The sequence below is a fragment of the Ixodes scapularis genome, unplaced genomic scaffold, assembly GCF_016920785.2.
Source record: "Ixodes scapularis isolate PalLabHiFi unplaced genomic scaffold, ASM1692078v2 PGA_scaffold13__105_contigs__length_92229423, whole genome shotgun sequence".
NCBI lineage: Eukaryota > Metazoa > Arthropoda > Arachnida > Ixodida > Ixodidae > Ixodes > Ixodes scapularis.
In genome coordinates, this window is record NW_024609839.1 from 43,737,601 (window position 1) to 43,757,389 (window position 19,789).

Below are 19,789 nucleotides of genomic sequence, written 5' to 3' on the forward strand. Positions count from 1 at the left end.
TAATGAAAGAGGCGAACGTGGTGAACTAAGTAAATAGATCCGATGAACCACGGAAAGAAGAATAAGAAATGAAAAGAAGAGAACTAATAAAATTCGTTTTGAACATGCATTGATGAACACGGATCTCTATATAAGGGGCTGGATGGCACATTCAGCAAATGGGTATGAAGCCACCGGAAGTAAGCGGCTTGTCCTGGAAGTGAGCGCTTGGCAGGCTTTGTAACCCTTCCGAGTGCTGGTTCGAAGATAGTCGAGGGCGCTGGATTTTCGCTTGTCACTTCAAGAGAGCCTGCTTGTCGCGCAGTAAGAGCGCATGCAGACCCCAGGAGTATCGTGGGAAGCCATTCAATGTAAACATTTTGAGATTCTATTTGATAAAATCTGCATATGTCCCGAGTTTGAATACCTCATTTTCGGGTTTTAATTTGGAGCATGATTATTAAACCCACTCAAAGACACCGGAGAGTACGGACCAAAACGTCGACTGAATTCACTAGGAAGCCTAGCTATCACTCGACTTCTGGAACAAGCATTAAACTTGCAGTGGCTTCACTTGCGCCCTGCTCGGAGAGCGGCTATGCATCATCCAGCTCCCTATAATAGACATCAGTGTTAATGAACGACTCAACATACACCACCATAATCGGATAGAAACGAAATGAAAGTTTACAAAAAGCTAATGAATTAAAAAAATTGAAGTAAAAAGATGGAAGAGAATAAATGAAATTTGAAGTGTCTTAAGTACACGCCAGATTTTAAGAAAATATTCTAGATTATGCTATTCGTCTTAAGACAGTTCTACATAAGTGGGGCTTATGCACTTGTCCTCTTAATACATGATAGATTTGGCTACATTAACCTCTCTGGCCCTCTTGCTGTGGAAGTGCTTGAGGATTCGAATTTAGGTAAACACGGAGGTGCATGCTCAAACTCTGGTGATGTTGAAGATTGAAGTAATAAGGTAAGTTCTCGTAGTCGCATATTAACACAACGGCCAGCTTGTCCTACATACACTTTCGCACATGGGTACGGTGTTTCGTTGACGACGTTGACATCGCAATTCGGGTACGTGTGTGCATGTTGGACAGAGCGTGGACTAGGACACTTCTGTGGCTATTGATTTTTGGACACATCTTCTTGAGCTTGTCCGGAGCTGAGAGAACCACCTGTATATCATATTTTTTTAGCTCTCCACTTGAAGTTGTGAGATATATTATGTATGTATGTAACCACTGCTGGCCGGTTCTTTCCTCTTTCAGCACTTCTTGTTCTTCTTGCATTGGGTGCGGCAAAGCATTCTAATACATCAAACACTAGGGAACTGGGATATCCAGGACCTTGTAGTCGTTGAACGTGTGCCTCATAGCTCTTTGCAGCTGTATGTTCGCAGGACATTTGCAAGGCTGCTCTTAAACAGCCCTGCACAATTTCTCGTTTAGTGATTTTTGTGCAGGCCGAATATAACAGAAGGAATGGCTTCTTAAACCGACGTAAGTAAGTCCAAGATGTAGGGTTATCTTCAAAAAGAAGTGAAGCTTGTTTTGGTTGGTAGTTTATGTGCGAATTCCAGTCACTTCGCTTTCGTACGAAAATAGTAAGAAAAAAAAGGTCATTAGTTGTTCATACAGCAAGAGTTTAGTCTGCCAGAACATGGCGACATTGTTACCCACTGTAGATAAGCAATTTAGACAGTGAAGTATGACCGCTAGCTTGCGGTCTTTAACGTGCACCACGCAGTAGTGATGCACGACCGCAGGCTTGTACGATGCTCATCCAGATCAAAACGGGCAGGGCTGGGGATTAAACCCAGAATCCGTGGGTTCTGCAGAGCGAGCTTTCGCTCCACGTTCTGCGAGCTTTCGCTCCACGTTCTCCGAGCTGGTGTGCGCTAGCCCAATCGGACACAGATCCTTTTCTTTTTAATTGTCAGGCATTATTCATTTTTAAAAAATACACTTTCAGAAACACTTATAAGAAAGGGCAAGCTGAATTACGACTGACGCAGACTGATCAACGTGATCTCAATGGGATTAGTACGTCTAAGATTGGCAACCAATCAGGCCCATCTCCCAATACCTTTACACTTATTTAAGTAAAATAGTGACACATTGGTCGAGCATCTACAGCAGCATGCCGCACTGCCATGCGACTCTTCCAGATACTACGTAAGCCAATAACCGTAAGTAAATCATACGGCACAGAGTCGGTTGGGGCAACAGGCAGAAAACGTAAATGTGTGCGCTTAAAGGAAGTTCCTTTTTCAGAGTTCGCTGCAGTACATCCCAACAACCCGTCTCAACAATCTAAAAACACATGCTCGATCGACTCGGGCCTTTTGCAAAAGATACAATTCACACTCCAGGGAACAAGTATGCCCTTTTCGTCCAGTCATGTTTTAACCAAAAGTGTTCCGCTGTGAAGTTGAAAGAAAATCGTTTTTATTGTGGCCGGGACCAACATTTCTTTTTAACACGACAAAGTACATCCTGACGGTCCGCTGTAAACAGATCGATACAAAGGAATTGGACAAAACGGTTTTATTCGATTTTTTTTTTTTTTTTTTTGTAAGCCGCTTTTGAGAGACAGCACTCAGATATTCCGAAGAAAAACGCGCGGTTAAAATTTTATATGCACCGACAACGTCATTTAAATAAGCACCCAGTGGTCCCGTAGCACCGTCACTGGATGAAGCAAGGAAATTGGGCGAGACATCCGACAATTGAACCTGAAGAACGGTACGGAAAAAGGGATTTTCTTTATCTCGCAGGAAAAGAAAACGGTTAACAACTTGCGCCATGCCGCACGCGTCGAAACAAATTCATTCGACTGACGCGCTCCAAGTTGGACGCCCACACATATACAGAGAACACACGATACAGCGTCTGAATGTAAAATCGAGAAGAATACAAGACCTGTAGAAGATACCACAGCTTAGCGACAAAGGATAAATTATACACACTGTAGCTCTCGCGGAAATAGACTAATGGCGGCCTGCACTGGGGGTCGCTTTCTCGCGCAGCTTATCAGTATCTTCACTTCACAAACCTGCGCTGTCATGATAGTATTCCAACGGCACGCCAAGATAGCGGGTGGGAAGGGTTGACGAGGTAACATGAGCGAGACATTTCGGCTTCGATGCCCATCGGCCGTGCCAGAAACCCGAACATTTAGCCCAGTTCACGGAACATCGAGTCCGAGAACAAAGTGTTCTTCGGATTTCGACGGCTTTTGCAATGCTCTCTTTATCTGTGCAAAAAATAGCAATGTCGTCCTCATAGGCTAAAATCCGAACCTCGCGCGCGTTCAAGGTAAAACCGCGAACATGCTCACTTCGAATGATACTTAAACATAATGGTTTAATATAACATACAAACAGTAATGGCGAGAGCGGACAGCCTTGTCTTACAGAATATTTTACAGGAATCCGTTCACTGACTCGCTTATTAACTATAAAACTCGTTGTGCAATTATAATGTGCCATTTGTACACCTTCAAAAATAATGGGCCTTATATCGGTGTGCTTCAAAATTTGGCTTAGAACGTCATGAGACTCCCGGTCGAAGGCCGTTTCCAAGTCGACTTGTAACATAGCTACCTTGCACAGCTTACCGTCACAACACTCCAAGTTGTTGGTCAAAATAGTCCGACCTTTTATGCTGCATGTTTGATGAGGCCCAACAGCACTCGTTATCGCACGCTGCAAATGGTGAGCGAGAAGTTTCCCTAATATTTTATAGTCAGCATTAGTCAGGATTATTGAACGGTAAAAGTTAACACTGCGAAGCTTAACGGGGTCGGCACAATTTGGTATTAACACTATGCGTGTGCGTGAAAAGAAGGAAGGGGGGAGAACTTTTCTTTCATATGCCTTGGTAAAATCTTCGAGTAACACGGATAAAAGTTCATGTTTTAATGCTTTGCAAAAACCAGCATTTAAGCCACTTGGGCCTGGCAATTTTCCGGGTTTTGAGTCACCTATAGCTCTTGTTACCTCTGACAAGCTGATAGGTTTCTCTAAACAGTCCTTATCGGTTTCGTCAACCTTCGGCAGCGCAGGCTGAAAGTCGTCTTTAAATCCTGATCGTGGTGGGGTGCTACAACTAAAAACTTTTTTTAGTGTTCAACGAACGCCTCTTCGATATAAGTTTTATCGCTGGAAAATACCACAAGTTGTTCTATTTCAACTATATCATTAGCTCTCGCGTTTTTTCTTTTCCGTCGCCACCATTCTTTTTGTCGGCTGCTCTCCCACTAAAAAACGCTCTGAACCCGCCCGTATATTCGCCCCCTTTTTTATCGGTCGCGATCAAGACTCTTGAGTTTGAATTTCAAGTAGTTCATATCTGCAATGAAAACGCCAGGTGCTCGGAATTCTCCCCGTAGCAGTTTGTGTAAGCTTTTCGGGTGCTCCAATTCTTGATTCTTCTCTTGATACTTGAGGAGACGTGCTCTTTCAAGGGCAGTTAATTTCATCTCCTGTTTAAGTGTTTCCCAGCGCTCGCTTGCACTGCCCCCTTTCAGTGGCACGTCACACCAGATTGCCTTAAGAATGGAAAGAAATGGTTCATCCTTCGGAAGTTTCGCATTCATTTTCCATAATTCCCATGAGAAATTGGCCCTTTCTTTTTTGTTTTACCTAACTGAAAGTTTACAAGGCAGTAATCGCTAAAATCAGCGTAGTTTACAAAATAACCCCGACATAAATATACCGAATCCGATGAGATATACGCCCGGTCCAGTCTAGCGCGACTGACACCCTGAAAGTGCGTGAAAGGCATACAGTTTGACCTGGGCACACAATATATGATGTATTTTAGAAAAAAAAAAAGAAAGATAATGAAAGAAAACTTTAATAATGTTATTTAATTCTAGGGTACTGGCATTCCTACAACGCGTTCCGTTGGACCGGTCTTCAGCTCGGCAGACACAATTAAAGTAGCCCAAAATAATGAAAAAATTATCGGTCTGGCATTGTTAATGAACGTCTTGAGGAAAAAGGCGTGCCTTAGCTTCATTAGGTGCATAATTACAAATGACGCGCCATTAATTTCCCATAACAGAGATATCACACATGACAAACCTCCCAGACGGGCAGGTCGTGACGGTTTGCACGGCAGCACCTAGAGATTTACTGAGGAAGAGGTGGCAGCCAGCCGAGAAACCAACAGCATGACTCACGCAGACTTTATACCGCGCCAGAAAAGGCCACACCATAGAGTCGGTCTGGTCCTCGCTCTCGACCTTGGTTTCCTGAATTACGACGATGTCCAAGTTATGCTCGGTGGACAGCCTGTAGAGCTGCTCCTGCTGTCGTCTGGCCGCAAGTCCACAAACGTTCAACGCCACGCGCAAGGCGTTTTCAATGGAGACCATCGGAAAGCGTGTCTCAGACCTCGTAGGCTGGGCTCGCCTCTCGCTCTACCTGGGAAGAAACGAAGAACGGCTGCGGTTTGCGGTTTGTCCCCTCTTGCTCGTCGCTACCAACCAGGGACTTTCAGCCTGCTGGAGCGACTGGTCGGTTCTCTGCTCCGGGCCGCTAAACCGCCGCTTGACCGCCTCAGTCGCGAAGTTCATTGCTGAACCATCTCCGGCGTCCAGTGCTTCAGTGGCGTCCTTTGCAGCCACTGTCGTCTCACTGGTGGTCTTCACATTGGGCTCATTTTCACTAATAGTGCGTTCTGCCGTTAGTGCTATGGCGGAGACCTGGCCTTCTGGCATCGCTAACGGCGCGCGTTGCTGCTCACCGGACGCCTGAGGGTCTTGCGAAGAAATCCTCGCGGTTGGAGTCGCCACTTCCTCGGCCTCTTCCTCATCCTTTGCGAGGTTTCTGTCCTGGCTGTCGGTGGTCTTGCTGGCAGCAGTTCGAGCGTACGACCGCACGGAATCCGAGGCCTTATGCCCGAAGACAAGACTCGATACTCTTCGCACCTCGGCACTCTACAGTCGCGCCGTATGTTTCCCGTGTGTCGACAGCAAAAGCACACCGGTGCGCGTCCGGGGACAACAACCAGCGGCGTGCCTCCGTAAAGGCGGAGCTGATGTGGCAGGGACTCCGGTGTTAAGTCTTCACGGAGCGACATGCGTATGATGACGTCAGTGAACTCCACGTCTGCCAGGCCCTCGATTCTACACTTCTCGTGGGTGACACCCTTGGCCTCCCCTTATAATAATAATAATGTTTATTTTCGGTCAAAATGTCAAATGACGGGGAGTCCAAGAAAAAAAGCTGCATCATGCAACTTGACGGGCCCTTGGCCCCCCTCCTTACATATGACAGCAGTGGCACAACAAGTAACCCAAAAAGAAAACCAAGAGAAAAGCTAACAATTCCAGAGATGAGGACAGGACAATACTACAAAAAAGGTGCGACTATATGTATGGCTCGAAGGCCCGTCGAAGAGTGTCTACAGATATGTCGAATGCCACCCAGTGGACCTTTACCTTCAGTTCTCGTTTTTCCGGATCAATGACCAGGCATGATCGCCCCTTCACCAGCATGGTCCACTCTCGCAGAAGCTTCTCTTTGGCGGAGGTGGTGTGCAGCTTCAGCAGCCAGAAGTGCCCCATTTGAAACGCGCCAAGTCCTGCTACGTCTTCCTGAACTCCCACCTGATTCAGAAGCCCTACGAAACCTTCAGCACGGTACGGCCGCCCTTCAATATCAGCATGCAGCACAAGGGTGCATTTCATGGCTTTTTCCAGTCGGCAGGGTAAGCAGTATCACTGTGTAGTAATTTGGAACATCGCCGCGTATGGCATCACCGCGGCTCGGAGCCGCCGTCATTGGACTCACAGCGGAGCGCTCATTTTACATGCACTCGCTACCGCGTTCGAAATCGAAATATCGGCCCCCGATCTCTCCCTTCGCCTACAAATCTATAGACACGTGAAACCTGGTTGGTGCAAAAAAATTCTAATGATGTTGCGGTCACAAAGTTCCTCCCTGCTCTGGTCTTTCGCGCTTTTATTTTGTAATATATAACCAACTATCCTAACAGGGAACTTTAAAGGCATTAGAGCGTGCGAAGACACATTTTTTATTCACGCAGGTCGAAAAAAACACATTCCCTTTTTTTGCTGGTCGTACACGGTTCTTCCTCTCCCCCACCTTTTTTTTTTTTTTTTTTCCTTTTTGTGGTGCTGCTTCATCTCAAACGTTTCGGCGCTGTTTCGCAATGGATTCATTTGTGTGCTCCGTGTACACACACGTCATGGTTCACTCAGTCTATTGACGACGTGACCGATCGAAAGCGTCGCAGTGGTTGGCCTTTCACGATTGGCCAACTGTTGACTTTGACGTCAGCAAAGGATTTCTTATCGACGGAAATAAGAGTAATGTAAGAACTTCGATTTTGACGGTGTTGTCAGTGTTGGTTTAAAAGCGCATTGATTTCCAGCTTCCACCATGCTAATTACAAACACCATCGAACATGTTGTGCAGAAGGTAATGACGTCACGAGAGGTAACGATAGGAGGGCGCCACCAAAATATCTCGCCGCTAATAGTGGGAACATACCTTCGAAAAATCTAACGGGGAATTTAGTACCCGGTGACGTCATGCAGCCACATAACGTCACTGCGTCATGTGAAAGTCACAGCTTCTAGTGACGTCACAGTGTGCCACGAACACCGTCTGTTGAATTGAAAAAATGACAGTAAAACTGCGTGGCAGCGTCTCGGCTGTCACCGCAGTTTATGTGCAGGACGAAAACCACCTATAAAAGACAAGGCGCCCGCTTTTTTTCTTTAAACGTCATCACTAGCGAATGGATGGATGGATGCATGAGGCTGAACCCTATGAATCGGGTGGCAACTGGCGCCATCTAGACTGTGTTTCTTGCTTTCTTTTACTAACATTTATTTAACATAGTATTATATGACTACCGATTTATTATTAAAAGCTACGATACACGCTGCGCCACCTATAGCTTGCGCCAGCGTTACCGCCAGCGCGTGACGAAGCGTCACACAACGAGCGCGGCGCTATAGCACGCGCCGACGCCAACAGGTTCACCTGTAGGCCGCTTGGTGCAGGTTGGCTATCCACTAACGATGACATCATGCGCACACTTTGTTCTCTAGGGCGTATATTCCCAGAACGCGGCAATGAACCTAGAATTTTTCGGCCAACCGCTTAGTATCAACAAAATGTGTTTCTCTCTCTCTCTCCCTTGCTCTTCGTCTTTCCTACTTACATTACCCGAGAGAACAAAAAGACGAATTGATGTACTCTTGAGCGCATCCAAACAAACACCGTAACCTGCAGAAAAAACAAACAAAAAACATCGCTCAATAAAGACGAGGTAACGTACGCTGTTCTGACAGCCGCCCCGCGGTCGTAGAACCGGAAATCAATCAGCAGCAGGATATTTCCTATACGTTGGCGAGGCCGTAACCGAGTTAGGCCCCCGCGAAAAAAGGTGCGCCGCGAGCCAGAGGGCAGTCACTCGAAGCCAGACCGAGTGGCGTAATTGCCGGCGGTTTCAATCGGAAAAAGGCTGATTGCACCATAGAGGGCAAGCAGACATTTGTCAGCCTTCGCTCGCGGGTTGTGCACGGAAGAATTGCACGAGGAACAAGCAACTCCAGCGCAGCCCTGTTTCCACACCTTCGCGGAAAATGAAGGATGATGTGGCAGATGTGGCAAACGTCGAGATGCCGCAGACGCCGAAGCTCATATAAGCAGAAAGTTCCTTGCCGACGCGTGCAGGGCACTTGACTCCCGTTTCGCACCATTTCCAAGAGTGACCGTCTCTGGGATCCGATGGAACCAATAAAGCCGTGTAGAAAGTGCAGCGCCACGGCGCTTGCCGCAATTGTGCGCCATTGTGGCCAAACAAATACCGTACAGGAAAAAAAAAATGATGAGGAGCGCCCAAGGTCAGCGTTGGGCACGCTGACCCTGGGCGCTCCGTGTTAACGACACGCTTATGGACACGCAGCGCCATGGGGTGAGCGGTCGTGGAAACTGACGAGTGCAGCGGCCAACCGGAGCCCCGTCGACGCGCGCCAGCCAATGGGACCGAAGGCGAAATCCATCAGCTTTAATTACTTCGCTCCTTTGGAATCGGGGGAAGTAGGTGCCGTTTTCGCGCTTCAACCTAATGACGACAGCTCGCTCCATAGGACAGTTCCATTGGAACGAAAAGGCCTGTAGGTACCCATCATTCATTTGTAGAATTTGAGTTAATCGGAGCACTCGAACGTGCAAGGATATGCTCAATTGAAAGTAGCATTTGCGCTTCAGTAAGGTCTCTAGCCTCCGGTAGTGTTCTAACAATTGCCTTCAATGCAACAAACAGAATCAAGAGCAGCAGCTTCTCCAGCTTTTCTGATCAGGCAGTTGTGTTTCGTCGGAGAGACATTGAATATGGATTGGTGTGTGCTGTCTGTCCCTCAACTTTTCTTGCTGTCAGAGGCGTTGGCGTCTGCCTTGAGTCACGTATTGCTGACTTGCGTGGAGGAATTGGTGGAGGAAGTCGTGGTGGTATCGGTGGGGGGGGGGAGGGGAAGGGGGCGGTGCCGGCGGTGCCTCTGGTGGTGGTGCCCCAGGTCCGGCAGCTCCGATGGCTCCAGCGTAGGTATTTCGTGATCTCGTCTGTATTGGGTTAGGCGCCCGAGACACAGGTCTCACTGCCTCTGGATTTGGTGGTGGCGAATGATGCTCAGTCGTCTTGCCGTGAATCAGTTTGTGTTTACGTAATGCTCCTATATTTTGGTTTCGCGCACAACCCGCAAACGATGCAGCACGTGGTCCACCACAGTTTGCGCAATTGGGATGGTTTCTGGAGCTGCATTCTTTGTGGTTATGTAGGCCTGCGCACACCTTGCGTCGCTGTGATCCTCGACACGCATTAGCCACGTGTCCATGCTATTAGCAGCGGAAACAGCGTCCCACCTGTCCATGCTTTTAGCAACGGAAACAGCGTCCCACCTGTCCAAAGTATTCTTCCACCGGATGACCGGTGAATCCCAGGAACACGCGTGCGGGCATTTGGCAGTCTTCTCTAAATTGTAAGATGACACTGCCCCGTGGATGCTTGACGACACTTCCGTCGCCTTGAGGTACGTAAGCAATTTGCCATTTGACAGATGTAACCCCTTTGTCAGTGAGATACTCCAGGAGTTGTTCATCTGTGTACTCGTTTGGGGCATTTTTTATCTGGCCCAGATTCTTTGAGTAAGACTGCGGCACATTCGCCATGACATAAATTCCAGCAACAGTTTTCAAGGGCAGAAGCTTATTCGTCGACGACAAAAAAGCAACACTGACCACAAGGCTTCCATTTTTGGTGATTTTATGTGAGCTCACTTTCTCTTGTGCTGTGGTGACGATTTCGTTTGCGATTCGGTTAGGGTTCACTGTCCAGAAGGACTGTGCCTTCGTCGACTTGAAGACGATGGGGATGCCTTTCGAGTGCTTTTTGGGGTATGTCACTGTTGTGAAAGGTGTCTCGTCAAGATCAACGTCAATTTGGTCTCCTACTAAGTCGGAAGCGCTTGCTCCGCTCTCGGGAGCTCTTCGGCAACCGGAGCCGCTGTTTCTTTTTTTTTTTTTTAATGTTGACGCAGTTTTATTTTAATTTTTACGATATAATCCGCGCAAAATGTGTAAAAACAAAATTTCTACTTCAAAAAAAAAATTGGGTTGTGTGTGTGTTTATACAGCCTAGAACTTGGTCTGCCTCACAGGGGCGACGAGTCTCCCAGCTGTAGATGAGAAATTTAGCCAGTGCGGTACAGCCGCTAGCCTGGGGTCTTTAACGTGCACCACGCAGTAGTGATACACGACCGCACGCCGGTACGATGCTCATCCAGATCGAAACGGGCAGGGGTGGGGCTCGAACCCAGGATCCCTGGGTTCTATTCACAAAACAAATGCGTATGTTTGTTTGTGTTTTCTACTGTAAAACATTGGAGTTACACAACCTCCACATTGACTCCTGACTGGTGGAGCATTTTGGGGTCAACAACAGTAAGTGGTTCGAAAATATTTTATTGGACCACATCCGTATTTACATTATTTACTTCAGACGCTCTGTATGTTTTTTAAGAAACATATACCAATACTCACAAAAATAACTGAATATAAAGGAGTTCGGCATATCGTACACTTCGTAATAGATTTTTAGCGGAACCAAGTTAACAAACATTTTCCACAGGGAACATTCTGAATGGTCCATTCGCTTTCACGCCGACTCGGGCTCGGGAAGTAAGTCCAGAAATAAATAAGATATCGCTGTCATTACCAGTCATAAGAGTATAATTAGAGCGCAAAGCACACACCGAAGAGTACGAATTCCCAATTTCCGGCTATTATAAAACATACGAATTGGCATAGCCTGAAACACACTGCGGGCGAGCCAATGCCAAACACTGAGAACTCTATTGGGAATCAGACAATATTCAACGTTCCTAAACACTTCTCGAAATACATTTGATCAGAAAGAAAGTATGGCTCGAAAAAAAAGCGGCTAAAAACTATAGACAGTGGATACAAAAGTGGATACATTTTCTTTCTAATATCTGTAGCATCTATACCCTATTTTCCATAGAAATTCTGTAGAAAGTGGATAAATACTTTTGCAAAAGGGCCGTGATACACATTTGCTGAAAATAAGGGAAACAAATGTTTCGAGTCCAAGCTGCACCACTTAATTTATATGCACTTTCTGTTTCTGATTTGGCAACCACCTCCGTTAACACACTTTTAGCAGTTAAACTTGCCTAGTTGCTTTACGGCAACTGAAGAGTGTAACCAAACTTTGTGCCAACACAAGCGTATTCTGCAAAACATTTTTAAAAACCATTTGTGGCACTTTGAGCAATGCCAAAACTACCCAGACCTGAAAGTGTGCGATACAAGACAGCACACACACCTCAAACATGGGCCACGCTCTCTATTATGGCAAGAAAGCGATTTTCTAGTTGCTGAATGAAATTAAAGGCAGCCTGGCATGGTATATTACATTCCCGAAGAGCTCTCCAGGCACGTGATATGCTTTAAGCACAAGTAAGTACTGGTGAGGCCTGGCCAAGCTGCCAGACTCTTCCCTCAGCGGCTGAGAACCGCCACAGCTATGGGTTGTCAGTTAAAGGAAATGCTTGATCAAATAGCCCCTAATGTAACAAGTTAATGGGTCATCAAATATGTTAAGCCTGATGTCTGATGTCAGCTCAGAAATATCCTAGAGTGGCGGGAAGTTATCAATTGCAAGACATTCCACATTGTCTGCGATTAAACTTTCATGATGCAAAAATATTGGCAACTCCTTCATGAGGTCAACCTTGTCATCCTCTACGTTTTCATTGTCTGACAGTTTAAACAATTCCTTTATACCTATCTGTTTCAGTCCTGAGGTGAACTGATACACCTTTGGGTATATACTGCAGCCCTGCATTTGTCATATAGCTCCAAAAATGTTCTCAAGTGGGTCTTGCTGCATGCGTCGTGTAAGTAAGTCATGGCTATTTGAAAGCTCCTCCCAGAGCACGACGACACTCTTTATAGTAACGTGCCACCCTATGATGGTTTGTGACAGCATCCTACTTTCGAACTTCTATGCTGAAATCGATCCGAGTTGCAGATGAAGGAAATCAAATACCTCGGATTCTCCTTTCAGAATGGCATGATGCAACTTCTGCCCTATCTTCTTGAATTTGAGCTATTTAGAAAGCTGTCCATTCTATCGCAGAAATGGACTGTAGCCATGGCTCCCTCAGGAAGCTCCTTGGCATAAACAATGAATAGGATTGCAAGACAGACTGAGGCACTCATTACCTGTGCGGCACGTTTTACTTTCATGTTATTGAAAGGGTTTTCAAAAATCTGTCTCTCAGTAAGTTTCGCAGCCAATCGCAACCTCATCTCATGGGTAGAACGATAAAGTTTAACAATATGGGACCGCTCAATGACCTCATTTTCAATGCAAAATTTGCGTGCTTGAAGATTGTTCCTGGTTGTTTTGATAAGGTACGGAACATTAAAGATAAAGTAAACATATTCGTTATCAGCATAAAGAAATACGGCTTAACCACAGGCACACCAAGTTGGTTGGCCAAGCTTACGTTTGAAGCCCCCTGATCACAGACCAAAGCCAGTTTTAAGCTCTCGCAATGAGAGAAATGAGGAGACTGCGGATAGCAGAAAACGGTGTTGAAGTGAGCACAACAGTGGATGCAAGTGGCTGAACCCACCTCCTGGATTTTACAGAGAGCACAACACAACAACCAAGGATCTATCTGAAACACCGTTCAAAACTGTCATCTGTAAATCCATAGACAATGTCGTTCGCAGAGTCATAAGTAAAGTCCCCTTTCAAAAAAATCTCATCGAAAATCAAGGTGCACACACAATTGCAGCCCGACAGCCCGACGGAAACAACAGCGCGAGAAGCTCAAGCCGCTCGGCTCCACAAACTTACGCCGAGCATGCGAGCACGCGGGCTGTCATGCGTCACCTTGTTTGATGCAAAGCCGACCGAACATGCTGCAGCAGAAGGTACAAACGGACGGCACGCACGGCATGGACGAACGACGCACGGACGAGCAGAGGCCATGCAGAATGATGCTGAGGCGAGGGTGGGCAGGCAAGCAGGCACACGGCAGGCCGTAGCAGGCGCCATTCCTCACGTGATATTCGTGACGTAGTAAATTAAAACTATTTAGTCGTTTTAAGTACTTCGAATAATTCTAAGGTATAACAATTTCAAAAATGAATACTTCTCACGGAAAGAGTTCTAACGAATTTTAACCAAATTACAGAAAAGCGCCACGGAGTGGAGGGCATTAATTAAACGCACTATCTGGGCCGCGAATCGGCCTCTGTGTCCTCTCTCTACGTTTACTATATTACTCTATGCCTGTACCCTAGAGAGTTTCCAACTGCCCAATCATGGTCACGGGGTTTATGGGTCGCAATACGAGCTGCAGCAGGTGACAATCAAGCGTTGTAGTCTGAAAACGTCTCCGCCTTCTCTCCTACTTTTCTTTTCGCCTCGCGAAAACGCAGCGTATGCACACTTGTGACCGATTGCTGCAGGAGGTGTCCGCCATTACATTGCAAACGCTCCCCATGGTTTGAGATGGAATCTCTCTTAAATAGATTACCCAAGCATCAAGGATAATGCAGGGAATGGCGCTCCACCATAGCCTCCTCTATACTCACAAAGCCTGGCAGATTGACGACGGGGCCGTAAAGTGCCCGGTCGCAGATTTGGAGCGCGAGAGACTGGTAGCAGAGAGCATTTCTCGCGGAACCTAAATCCCCTCGATATGTTCGCGTTTGTCTTGCAAGTATTGTCAAATGAGCCAGTGCACGAGGCCCGTGTCTAGAGCGGCCCTTGGAAGAAAAAGGCGGCGCAGCACTGAAATGAGTGGCCCTTGGAAGCGAATGGCGGCGGAGTTTCCGCTCGAGGCACGTAACTTGCGCGTTTCCCCTATAATGGTTGGTGGTACTTGAAAGCGTGAATTTTATCAAGGGACTTTAGGAAAACCTGGTATTCAGCGCAAAGTTTTTGCAGCAGCGAGGACCCGAAACATGGTTTCCAAGCCCGATGAGAAAAGAAGCGGTAGCGCGAGGTACGAGAGGAGCACGAACGAACATTCCATCGCTCGGAAGAAGCGTGTTTCGGTGCGTCTTGCCGCAGCGGGGCGCCCATTACATGGCTCTTCTAGGCTCTTCTCTCATCCGCTGTTCTGCAGCTCTACCTTTTCACTTTCCGCGGCCGCGTCTCCTGGCAATCTGCCCGGGTTTGTCAGTAAACAGAAGGCTATGGTTCCATGTAAGCGCAGCACGTGCTGGCGTCTGTAGCAGTAACTGTTCTAAAGCAATAGCACAAAAGAAATGTCATCTTGCACGCGGGTTCGTAACAATTTATTTTTTGGTTAGTGACTTCGAATCCTTTATACGGGGAATGCGTGCGCATGCGACTCGCGGAAAACCATTCTCTGCATTCTCTTTGATGCTTGGGTAATTTAGCAATAGATCTATTTAGAGAGTTTGGCCATTCATTGGGAAGCATAGGAGGCAAATGAGGAGCCGTCATTGGTCGAGGGAGGGCTCGGCTTGTTCCAGGGCTTCTTCACAGATTCGAACGTGGCCAGTCAGAAGCTGCGAATAATGTCCTGGCGGTGGTCGCGAGAAACAAAAAATAATAAGTGCGTCAGAGTAACTCTTGGTGACTAAGAATATAATGCACGTGATTGTTCGATCACGGTCATGCAAAATCAAATTCCAGGAGAACGATCGACGCGATCCGTACGCCAGGCTTCGAGGGCCGGGCAAATGCCATCCGAGCGGTCAGACTTCAGCCGAGCAAAAGAGGGTTCGAGCGGAACATTTGAATATTGCATCGTTTTGCATTATCATAATCGAAACATCACGAGCACTATATTTTCAGCCATAAAAAATTTATCCATTTAACTCTTACGCACTTATTAAAATTATTTCTCGATATTACCGCTAGGGGGTAATTTTCCACTTCTGGTTGGCCAAGAGAGAACGTCACACCTTCTATCTGCGTCTCATTCACGCCCCGGTATTGCCTGCCCTTTCCAATGAACAAACTTTCTGTATACGGCTCTGTCGTGCCCCAACGAAGGTGTCGCCCCCTTCCTGAAGCAACAGCGGCGCCGCGCAACTTCTCGAGCGGCGGCCCCCACTGTATTTGCCTCCGTTCGAAAGGCATATATAGTAAAGACGCTTTGCAGCAGCTGTGAATGGGCGCCGACATAACCCACGTTCAGTTTCTGTTTCCTCTAACAGACCATTTGCTATAGACCTTTTCTCTTGTACTCTCGTCCCCAGCCACCTGAAAGGGATATCCGGTAGGTGCGTCGAAAAAATAATAAAACATTTCAAACTGAAGATAGCAAAAAAAGATAGGGGAGGCAAAACGAAAAAAGGCAACGTTACGCTTATATCATAAGTATATTCTATTAGCGTGGCGACGGCGAAACAATATTTTCGCCCATACTGGAAGTGACGACACTTGAAGATGGCGGCGCCCTTGAGAAAAGGGATTATATTACCCAAGCTTCAAGGTGAATGCAGGGATTGGTGTTCCACGTGCCACACGCGCACGCCTTCCCGGTATAAAAAATTCGAAGTAAATAACCAAAATAAAGCGTTTGCGAACGCGCGTGCAAGATGCCCTTTGTTTTAGGTATTTGCTTTAGAAAAGTTACTACTGCTAAGGCCTGCACGTGTGGCGCGTGGAACACCAATCCCTGCATTCTTCTTGATGCTTGGGTAATATAGCAATAGGTCTATCAGGTTTAATCCATTTCATCATTACAACAGCAGGGCAGCTTATTGCCATTTTAAATTCTACTGTGTCCTCATCCCCAACATTGAACTTTGTGGAGGCTCGTCAACACCCGCTCAGTGGCTCGGCATCCGAGTGAGAGAAGAGACGGTCCGCAATGGACGGTTGTAATCTGGCTCGTGTGCAAAGCGTCTAAACAGGAGGCGTTGTCTGGATCATGCTAGCTGTGGCTCAACATTTCTCGGCGATCGAAACAGGCGCAAAGCAAACAGATGGCTAACACAGCTGACACTCGCACGGCTGCAAGAAATTTCTGTTTCGTGTTTTTGTGTCATGTCGAGGATTTCCCATTTTGCTGTCAAGTTGAGGAGTAAAGCAAACATGAGTCTTCATCAGCTTTTTTCTGTAAAGGTAGGAGGACTGAAACGCAAACGGATTCTTGTTCTTGATTTCATGAATGTTCGATATTTAATGCGGCCACTATTTAAAAAAACTCCCATTTTCTTTTATCGCTACCGCAGGCATTCCCATGAAAGCTGTGTACCGTGAGAAGGCCAACGGCTTCGAGTGCACTGCCGCCAAGCCGATGGTCCAGACGGGAACCGCAACCCGTATGGCCAACGGCATCGGGCGCGGCACCGTCCTGGTTCGCGGCGGCAACCCCGAGAAGAACCAGTCGGCCATGGTCCGCGTCATCCGGATGCTCTTCGTGGTCGTGGTCGAGTTTTTCGTCTGCTGGACGCCACTTTACGTGGTCAACACCTGGTCCCTGTACGACCCCAAGTCGGTATACGACACCCTGGGCCCCACGGGCGTCAGCGTCGTCCAGCTGCTGGCGTACGCGTCCTCCTGCTCCAATCCCATCACCTACTGCTTTATGCACCAAAAGTTCAGAGAGGGCTTCTTGACGGCCGCCGGCTGCCGCGAGGGATGCGGCCGCAGGGAAGCGGGTGCCAGCAGGAAGTCTTCGGCCAAGTCCAACTTTGCATCGGGAGCATCGGGGACGGCTCTAAACTACATGGGATCCCAAAGAAAAGGTGCGTTTTTCTTCGGCAGTAAACGTTCGGCTGAGAGCTGCGTTATGCCTTGTCTCAGCGAACCTGCTGGCCGCCATGTTCCAGCATGAGCCAGCTTTATTCCGTTTCACTCCAAGTTCGACCGAATTCGAAACTGCTATTAAAAGGAGCCAATCAAGCAGTGAAAAAAAAGTGCATCGTCACTGCGCTAGTCGGATATTTCTATATCACCGGCTAAAACAAACATGCGCGGCGGCGTGTGGTGATTCTGCGCTTTTTGTCAGTGACTGCTTTTGCCGGGGACAACAAACACCAAAGATGGTGGACACTGTGACGATGCACTCTTGACTATACTCGATTGGCCCCATGGGATAAAAGCATTGACTGCTGTTGGACGTAGAGTGAAACGCAGTATAGAAACACGGCGATCCGTGGCCCTGAAAGACGTATAAAAAAGAGCGCGGATCTTCAAGTCGGAACAATACCCCACGCAGTTTCCAACTGGCTAGGAAATGGAACTTGGGGCCCGTAGCTTTAGCTGTATGCTATAATAGGGCAAAAGAAAACTAGAAGTGAGAATAAAACAATTTCCGGTAGAAATCAATAAGTCTCGTTCCCACCCTCTGTATACTACGAATTACTATGCCTAACGATAGGCACTGAAAGGCGGTCGAAGCCGCTTTTAGCGGCGTTGACGTGTCTCTGATTGCTTTTGTTCATCGCGTCGAAGTACGAGCTACGGAGTCAGAATAGTGATTCTCGCAAAATTCACGGTGTGAAGGCAGCTTCTCCCAAGGGAGCGAACAGCAAAATGATTACTTCAGCGGGGTGTGTTGTATTTCGGTACGGTAAATAATTGTGCTGTTTTCTTAATTTTATTTTATTGCAGCGCAGAAGGAACCAGATGCTGACAGTACCACCGTTCAGACCCCTTGTAAGGATGCTGGTGAAGAAGAATCAAGCGCATAGCAAGAACACGGCGAAGCAGTTTTCCTTTCTTTTCTTTTTTTTTTTTAAGGATTTTTTTCTGTCTGCGTGTAAACTGACTGTGCGAAGGGTCATCTATCCGGTATGATCCGTGCTCGCCGGAATTTTGGAAAACGATACATGTAGACGGCGAAGCCATCCAGTCAGACCAAAGTGCTCACGAACATTTTTTTTAAGATGAGTGCAGAAATAATTTAGTATATGTGTGTCGAAGCTATGTTCGGACTTGCCAGTCTGACAGGAAGTAAACGGCGCTCAATTGTTAAGAGAGCGCTGCCTACTCTGCTCACGCATCCCCGCCGTTATTTGAGCCTTAAAGTGTCAGCGTTTTTTCATGATAGAACGGTTAGTGAGACACCCAGTTTTACACCAACATTATTTGACATCAGTAGATTTACAAATGCCTGGGCCTGAAGATCAAATGCACTGAAAGAAATGTTCTTGGATTTCTCGTATATGTAGAAAACCCTGTATAATTACCTCCTATCCAGCGAACACAGCCCTTTGTGAAAGACGACGGTGCATCTCAGGTCCCCAGGCGGGGAAAAAAGAAATATTGCTTAGTCACTATTCTATCGGGGAGGCAACGGACTCCTTGGTTCCACGACTCAAAAAGCGCGATGTCATGAAGAAACTGTGTTGTTCATAACGTGTTCTACTGATTGTGCAAGCAATACTTGCTTACCGATTGCAATCCACACATTCATCACCTTACGCCAATTACACGATTTAAAATTGCGGAACACTAATTTTCTGTGTAGGCAATGGAAAAAAAAAAGATTTAACAATCGAATTAAGCCTGGATTGAGCGAACCAAGCTTATCACAAAATCAAGGCCTATTTCCCATGGTTGTATGTTTCTTATTTATTCTTATTTTTTTCATAAAGTTTATTGATCATATGTTCTTTATGGACTTGTTCTAATACGATCCCAGTCTCTCAGCCCATGGTCTCCTTTTTCAATTCTTCGTGAAGTACAAAAGCTTATCTAACTGCAAAAAATGACTTTACATCAAAAACAAACACAATTATTTCAGTCCCGTATATGTTTTAATTTACGTTTGATAATTTTTAATGCAATTTTGCATGACAACGGTTTGTCGGCTATTAAGTACAAGTGCAATTGCAGGTGTCAGTTGGCGAAGTCAAGGAACGAAGGTTAGTCAAAGCTGATTGACAGAACTTGAAAAGGAATCTCCTGTGAGCCTCGTACATCCAGCGATGTAACGCTTCGATTTAGCAGTTTGGCTTCTGCAGCCTGAAGAAGCCTAGTGCCTTTGGGACGCGTCGGCTACCACTTTTTGGGCTTCCAGGAGGATCCTCCTCAAGGTCAGATCTGTGCTTGTGTATATAAAATGCTGAAATGTCGTAGCCTCCCGGAACGCCTGGTACATGGCTTGCACGTCACTTCATTGCACCATGCCTGTGGTCACTCCTACTTGTTGTTAAAACAATTTCAGTGGTGCAAAGACGTGTACTGCTGAACTCCCGCCTTCAGCAGCAAGGGCAGCAAGGCCA

At 46.8% G+C, this 19,789-nt stretch overlaps 1 protein-coding gene across 1 annotated transcript; it reads left to right on the forward strand.

The window, feature by feature from the left end:
* Window positions 1-16,797: 16,797 nt before the first annotated feature.
* Window positions 16,798-18,253, forward strand: LOC120840308 (cholecystokinin receptor type A-like). Its single transcript, XM_040210765.1, has 2 exons — window positions 16,798-17,305; window positions 18,174-18,253. The coding sequence occupies exons 1-2, from the start codon at window positions 16,798-16,800 to the stop codon at window positions 18,251-18,253; spliced, it is 588 nt and encodes a 195-aa protein (XP_040066699.1).
* Window positions 18,254-19,789: the final 1,536 nt, after the last annotated feature.

Bases quoted from the DNA above. Each gene is read 5' to 3' on its own strand.
- LOC120840308 (XM_040210765.1), top strand. From the start codon at position 16,798: ATGAAAGCTGTGTACCGTGAGAAGGCCAACGGCTTCGAGTGCACTGCC. The intron at 17,306-18,173 runs GTGCGTTTTTCT...ATTTTATTGCAG, and splicing joins CATGGGATCCCAAAGAAAAG to CGCAGAAGGAACCAGATGCT.